We start from the raw sequence: 7,819 nt of genomic DNA, 5'->3' as shown, positions 1-7,819 counted from the left end.
GCAGTGAGCAGGCGCTTGAAGAGCTTTGTTGAGCTCTGCATTAGTCACTGTGACTGCAGAGACGTGCAGCCATGGAGGCAGAAAAGGGATGGTGAGCAGGAAATGTGCCCATAAATTCACTGCTGCCCTTATTTGTATCTGGGACTGACCTCACTGACTGCCTGGCACTGCTGGCTTGCTGGAAACCCAAAAGGGATTTTGGATATTGCAAATTGTCTTAAATGGGAACAAATCTGTGCCCAGCCTGGGCTCAGCCTGGGTGCTCTCTCCCTTGTGCCCAGGCTGGGTTTGCTGCAGCAGGGGAGGGGTCCCTGCCCCCTGAGCTGCTCCTGCTCCTCCACAATGGGCTCTGGGGATGAGGAGAAGCAGGTGCCCAGCACAGCCTCCTCTGAGCTGCCCTCAAAGGCAGGGACAAGGATGAGAGGGGACACCTTTGTCACCTGGAATGCTTTGGGAATGCCCAGAGCTCCATCCTGTCCATTCTGGCACTGACACAGAGCTCAGGGGAGCAGTCAGGGGCTGCTGCTCAGTTCTGTGTCAGGAATGGCCCCATGGCCCCCTCTGAGCCACATCCAGCATTTGGGATGGGAAGGGAGCAGATTTGGGGTTGCTCAGCATTTGGGATGGGAAGGGAGCAGATTTGGGGTTGCTCAGCATTTGGGATGGGAAGGGAGCAGATTTGGGGTTGCTCAGCATTTGGGGTGGGAAGGGAACAGATTTGGGGTTGTTCAGCATTTGGGATGGGAAGGGAGCAGATTTGGGGTTGCTCAGCATTTGGGATGGGAAGGGAGCAGATTTGGGGTTGCTCAGCATTTGGGGTGGGAAGGGAGCAGATTTGGGGTTGCTCAGCATTTGGGGTGGGAAGGGAGCACTTTTCTCCTCCCCTCAGCCCCCGTGCTCCGCCCGTGCCCAGCTCTGCCAGCAGCTCTGGCCCAGGGAATTCCCGTGTTTGAGGAGCAGGCTGGGCACTCTGGGATGGGCAGGGAGTCATCAGGGCCACCTGGGAATGCAGGGCCTGGGGTTGAGTCCTGGGCCATGGGAAGGAGTCAGAGCTCAGCCCCAAAGGTGGGTGTGACCCCATTCAAGCCACGTTTCTCTCCTGGCCCCACCTGGAGGGACAGGACAGGGGCATGGCTCCCAGTGCCAGAGGCCAGGGATGGATGGGATATTGGGAATTGTTCCTGGGAGACTCTGGCACACATCTCCCAGAGCAGCTGGGGCTGCCCCTGCATCCCTGGCAGTGCCCAAGGCCAGGCTGGACAGGGCTGGGAGCACCTGGGACAGTGGGAGGGGTCCCTGCCATGGCAGGGCTGGAATAGATGATTTTTAAGGACGCTTCCAACCCAAACCATTCTGGGATTCTATAGCAAAGGAACAGGATTCTGGCACTACAATCCCTGCAGTGTGGGACTCCTGCCCCTGAAAGCCCCTGGAATCGAGTTGTGTCTCTCCATTAATTCCTAAAGTGAGTGTGTCAGATTGAGTTTCAAACCTTTATTTTTTTTTTCTTTTATAAGCAGTGTTTGCCTGGCAAATAATAAGAATTGTTTTCAATTACTTCACAAACAATAAAAGAAAAATCCACACAGCCTTTCCTCATTTTCAAAGGCCATGTGGAGCACAGGGCTCTTATGCCTGAGGTCTAAAAGGAACACCAGGTTCAGATTATATTTAAAATCTGCAGCAAAATAATGTGCAAACGTCAGGTATCTCTAAGATAGAACTAATTGTTTATTTTTTGGTTGACTTAAGTCTCAATTCATAGAACAAACACAACTCGAAACCAGCAATTAAAAATTAATATTCCCTTTCCTGCTGATTGATGTGGGAGCTGGGATTAGAGGTCATGTAATTATCTCATGCTTATCAGGTAGAAAGGGTTTAATTTATTGAACTTTCTCTTTCTGTCTCCATTCTGTGTTTCCCATCAGACATTTGGGAGTTTATTATCTCCTCACTCTTCCTCTGTGGTGAAGAAACAGAATGAGACACAGAAACCCAGCAAGGAACGCAAATGACTCTGGCAAACCACTAAAGGTTGCTCTACAATCTCATAATTTCATTTCCTCCTCGAAGTTTACCTGGGAGTCCCAAATATATTTTTTTGCTGTGGCGGTGGCCCCATGTGAAGTAGGAACTGCAGCTGCGTGTTGCAATCCTGTGGTATTGCGGTGACAGGAGGGTTTATAAACTCCCCTTTCCTCTGCAGACTTTGGGACCGGAACTTTGTTTCCTCCACATCTCAGAGCCAAGCTCCAGCTGCAGCTCCAGCCAGAGGCTCCCCAGGCAATGGTGAGAAGTCATTTCTTCTTTGTTCTAATGCAAATTTAGCATTATTTAACTGAGAGTGGATTGAAATAGTCTTGGGGATGTTTTCCTCAGGGCAGTGTTTATGTCCTGATAAAGTTTAGCACGTGATGTGCGCCTGTAAATTCTGCTGGGGCTGTATCCTGTGTCACCAGGCAATAATAATCCTTTTATTGACCAGGGTTGGTGTTTCTGGGCTGGGAGTGCTGCCAAACTCCTTTACATGGCTGTTCTGTCCCATTGGCTCCTGCTTGAGCTGGGGCTGGCCCAGGTGAGGTCCAGAGGTTCCTTCCTGACAGGAACCCTTTGGAGATTCTCAGTGAAGGAACTTGGGCTCAGCCCCAGCCCCTGAGCTCCAGAGGGGACACCAAGGACACTCTGTCCCTGTGCTCAGGTGAGACCCCACCTTCAGAGCCTCCTGCCCTGGGGTCTCCAACATCAGCAGGACCTGGAGCTGCTGGAGAGAGGCCAGAGGAGCCCCAGAGCTGCTCCAGGGCTGGAGCCAGGCTGGGAGAGCTGGGGGGGCTCACCTGGAGAGGAGAAGGATCCAGGGAGAGCTCAGGGCTTGAAGGGGCTCCAGGAGAGCTGGAGAGGGACTGGGGATAAGGGATGGAGGGACAGGACACAGGGAATGGCTCCCCACTGCCAGAGGGTAGATGGGATATTGAAAGAAGCTGGGGAGCCCCTGGATCCCTGGAAGTGTCCAAGGCCAGGCTGGATGAGGCTTGGAGCAGCCTGGGATGGTGGGAAGTGTCCCTGCCATGGCAGGGGTGGCTCTGGGTGGGATTTGAGGTCCTTCCAACCCAAACTGTTCCATGACTCTGTGATTCCCTGAACATTTGGAGCTGGAATATTCTCATTTCTGAAGTGCTCAGGCACTCACTGGTGTTGTTCAGAATCTGAGCTTATTTCTGATTAATTTTTCAATAAAATGTTGCGATGGGGGAGGGATCCTCTCCCACATCTACAATGTGAATCATTGCCATGCACATTGTTGACTGTTTTCATCAACAACTTGAACAATGCAGCTTCTCCCTCAAAGAGGAGAAACTTTTCTGTTTTGGATGTTTTAGTTGTGATGAATGGAAGAAAAGGCACAAGTCCCACTTCTCTTCCCCAGTCTGAGCTGCTGTTTTGATGTTCAGTTTCAGGTTTATGAAGTATGGTGACGAATTTCATGGTTCTGACAGAAACCAGCAATTTTCAGAAAGTTGCCAAATGAATCTTTCTGTTGGAAATTCCAGCTAATCCTGCCTGAAATCTAAGAGTGTAATGAAGAAGTTATTAGCACTGCTAATAGGATATGATATATTTCAGAGCTCTTTTCCAAACCTAAATTATTCTGTAATTTCTGTCCAATGATAACTGGCTTTTCCCTGAGCCTTGTGCCCCTCTCTGAGCACAACAGGAGCTGCTGCCTCTCCTGGACACTCTCCAGACACTTTATTGTAGCTCCTGGTCCCATTAAGAGCTGGGTACACATCCAAAGGGCACTGGATGATTTGTGACCAGGATTTAGGATGCTCAGAACAGCAGGAGCTACACTAGGAACTGATGTGTTTAGGAACACACTCTGCTCTCAAGGAATCAGGAGGGCTACTCCTCTTTCATTGCAAAAAGAGTGGTTTGGGAGGAAAAAAACCCACTCAAACCACTTCATTTTGTGTTTTTCACCTGAGTTCAGCCTCCCACTGCAGTTAGAATAGGCTTTGAAAATGATATTCACCATCTCTTTCTTGAAGAGATTTTAATTCTGTTAATTTGGTTTACTCTCAGTTTGAAAATGTCTGAAAGTGCATCTAAATAACTTATTGAAGTTTTTATGCACCCAGTAGTTATGACAATATTTGGCAAGGGCGTTTGGTGTTTTGTGGAGAGTTCTGGTGGTATTTGGGACAAATTCAGGAGAAATATCCATTTATATATTGGACATAGAGCAGCAATGATCTCCACTCCCAGCCCTTCCTGCAGACAGAGCTGGGCACTGAACCCAGGAGGAATTTTGCCTGGAATTGTTCACAAGCTCAGGCTGAGAGCTCAGGTGGATTCCAGAACCAGGAGCAGAACTGGAGCTGGAACCAGCTCTGCACTGGGCACTGGCCCTGCTGTCCCCTGTTCAGAGATGGAGACAGAACCCAGCAGAACCTTCAGCAGCTCCTTGGGGTCATCCTCAACCCTTTGCTTTGGTGGAACGGCTGATGAGCTGAGCCAAACTGCGCTTTGGGTGGATGGAAGGTGATGCCATTGATCCTTCAGGGCAGTGCCCTGGCCATGGGGAATCATGGAATCACTGGGGCTGGGAAAGAGCTTTGGGATCACCAGCCCAGGCTCTGCCCATCCCTGCCTGTCCCAGTGCCACCTCCAGGGGTGGGGATCCAAACCTGCCTGGGCAGCCCCTGATCCTTCATCCATGCCTTTTCCATGGAATTGGTCTCACTGGACCAAGCAGAGCTTTTCCTGCATGAGGAACATTTGATGAGGACCAGCCCAGAGCCACTCACACAACTCTGAGTGATTCCTTCTCTAAATTGCCTTGGGATGAGAATCCCAAGCGGATCAAAATCATGGCTCCAGCTCCAGCACAAACCTGAGATTCCATTTTTAAGGGATCCCAGAGTTCTCAGAATGGGACGATGTTCCTCAACTCAGTGGGACTCATTTTGTGTCCTTGTCACCCTGCCCAGCCCCAGCCTGACTTTGGAGCACACTCACCCAACCTCAGTGAAGTTTAATAATTGGTTTTTCTCCCCTACAGATGTCTCACCTCCTCTGTGCCTTACTGTCCCTGTTTTGCTTTGCTGCCCTACTGGAAAGTGCCCAGTGGAAACTGCAGGAAAATGGTAAGAACGTTTCTCCTTAGTCAGACCTAAAACTTTGGAATTATAATTGTGGCCACTAGCACAGGATTTGTTAACTCCAGTTAGGCCAAGGGCATATGTTTATTTCTTTGACCATAATTAATTGGAGTTCATGGAAAAATATGTAAAAGTCCTAAAATGTCTTCCAACAGCGTATTTGCAACATTTGCATTAGCAACTGTTTTATTTCCTATTCCTTCTCCTCGTGTTCAAAGTCTCAGTCACACATCCTGGATGCAAAAACTGTGACTAAGGGAACAGCCCTAAAAAAAACAAGGGAAGAATTAATTGTGGAAAAGAAAATATATTTATATATTTCTGAGTAAAACTTAAAACCTAGAAATAGTTTATCAGCTTCTCTGGTAAAGATAGAAATAAATAATATAATACAAATATATAAAATATAAATAAACAAAATAATTGTTTATTACCTACCCTACATTTTCACAAATGTAAATCCATTTGTGAAAATATAGGGTAGGTAATAAACAATTATTTTGAATAATTTATCAGAGAATTGGGCTAAATTCTGATTGTCCTCTCTTTCAATTACTTATCTTCACATTAAAGAGAATATTTATCCTGGAGGTTCCTGGGAGGGACTGGATGCTGAAAGCAGCAAATCTGTTTGTCAGCATTGAGAGCAAACTTTGAGTTTGAAGATTCCCTTTGCCCGTGTCCAGAGGGGGTCTGGGAGACTCCTGAACTTGCCAGAGCTGAGCGTTTCCTGCCAGCTGGGATCCCATATTGGACAGGTTTCTCAGGGTTTCTCCTTTGTGGAAAAGCCTCCCTGGGGGAGCTCACTGCAGGCAGGGCTGCAGGAAGGGCTCAGCCTGGTCCATGTGAGCAGCTCCTGACGTCCCCTCTGCCCTTCCCAGTGTTTGTCATCGACTCGCAGTGGGACGCCGAGGCCCCGGCCACCACGGTGGAGCTGAGCTGTGACAGCCCTGAGGAGGCCGTGCTCTGGAGAAAGGACTCCAGCCCTTTCCAGGAGGGGAAACAGAGAGGGAAGACCCTGAGGGTGGCAGTGAAGGAGCTCCCGGACGCCGGCAACTACAGCTGTGTGAGCGAGGAGAGCCTCAGGGTGCTGAGCTCCAGCCTGCTGCTCATCGCCAGGATCGGCCCCGGCGGGAGCATCCTCAGGGACATCCTCAAAACCTTCCAGGGTACGGCCCCCAGGGCTGGGGTTGTGCTGCTCAGCTTGCTGCAGGCTCTGGGAATGTCCTTGCAAAGGTGTTCTCTGCAAAGCTGTGCTGGCAGGGGCAGAAAATCATCCCTCCTGCGGCTCTGGGCAGTGCAGCACAGGAACGGGGGCCATGGGATTTATGTGGGATTCTCCAGGCTGATAGGGTGGAGGGATGGGAGGAATTCCTGGTTTGGAAAATCAGAGCTGCGTGACAGGACCCAGGGAAGGGCTGGGGCTGGGCCAGGAGAGGCTCAGGCTGGATTTTGGGAAAGGTTCTTCCCCCAGAGGCTGCTGGCACTGCCCAGGCTCCCCAGGGATGGGCACAGCCTGAGGCTGCCAGAGCTCCAGGAGGGTTTGGACAGCGCTCCAGGGATCCCAGGGTGGGATTTTGGGGCTGGGCAGTTGGACTCCATGATCCTTGTGGGTCTCTTCCAGCTCAGGAGATTCCAGGATTCTGGGATTTGGCAGAACCAGGGCCTGGCCCGGGTTTGAAGTGCTGCCATTTGGGCCTCTCCATTCAGGAGACAAGCCTGGGGTGTTTTGCATTTTCTGCATGAGCCTCACTCACCTGAGTCTCGTATTTGGGTCCCTCGTGGTGCTGCCAGGGAATCTGTGAATTCAGGAATTGTTTCTCTCTGCCTTGGCCATTTTGGCAAACAAGAGTTAATAACTCCTGGTTTCTTTCTCTGTCTAGAGCCCAGGACATTTCTGAAGTGTGAGGCAAAGAACTACTCTGGAATTTTCACATGTTCCTGGATGACAGAAAATAATCCAAATGTGAAGTTCACCATCAGAAGCCTGGAAGGGTAAGAGCTTGTACTTCCCTTCACAGGGCAGCCTTTGGTGTTATCCTGTGTAGGATTTCAGGCTGTTGGGGCATGCAGATGGGGGGAAATCTCTTTTCCAAGTCTGAACGTCCCCAAAATGTTTTGAGTCATTACTGGGACAAAGTTAACTTAAAAAGGGCACGGAAGTCACTCAGAAATTATTAAAACCTTGAAAAAGGAATAAGTCCAAGTGGGCTGGAGTAGCCCCTGGGTAACTTAAGCAATAGCAAAACGGTCAGTGGAGGGCAGAGAGGAAGTGGAGGCAAGGCAGAAAGAACCACAGCTCCCAGGGCAGGGTGGGAGGCTGCCCCCACTGCAGAGCACATGGCCCCGGCCAGGCTGGGCTGAGGAACCCTGCAGAAACCTGTGCTGGGAACCCTGGGGGGATTTCCTGCCTCCCTCTGCCCCGGGGGCTCTCCAAGGCATGGAGCGCTCCAGCAAAGGTCACCCCAGCCTGCTAGAGGAGAAACAGCTGCCAAGGGGGGCAGCTGGCTGACAGCAAAACCAGGGCCAGCCTCAGGTGGTGCTTTGGAGCTTTTGGTGTTTGTTCTCCAGTGGAGACTTCTCAGCCCTCATTCCTTCAGCAGGGTTTGGGAGAGGGCAAAGGGACAAAGGAGGAAACTGGAGCTTGCCATGATGGT

The 7,819-nt window shown here is 50.4% G+C and overlaps 1 protein-coding gene across 1 annotated transcript in view; it reads left to right on the top strand.

Annotated features, from left to right (window-relative positions):
• Nucleotides 1-5,062: 5,062 nt before the first annotated feature.
• IL12B (interleukin 12B) overlaps nucleotides 5,063-7,819 on the top strand; it is a 5,689-nt gene continuing 2,932 nt past the window's right edge. Inside the window, exons 1-3 of the mRNA XM_005418812.1 lie at nucleotides 5,063-5,147; nucleotides 6,044-6,331; nucleotides 7,046-7,157. Coding sequence (XP_005418869.1) covers nucleotides 5,063-5,147; nucleotides 6,044-6,331; nucleotides 7,046-7,157 — 485 coding nt within the window. The remainder of the gene's footprint in view (nucleotides 5,148-6,043; nucleotides 6,332-7,045; nucleotides 7,158-7,819) is intronic.

This window comes from Geospiza fortis, unplaced genomic scaffold (genome assembly GCF_000277835.1).
Source record: "Geospiza fortis unplaced genomic scaffold, GeoFor_1.0 scaffold55, whole genome shotgun sequence".
NCBI classification, from domain to species: Eukaryota; Metazoa; Chordata; class Aves; order Passeriformes; family Thraupidae; genus Geospiza; species Geospiza fortis.
Note: the sequence above shows the minus strand (reverse complement) of the source record. Positions and strands in the feature narration are given on the sequence as shown.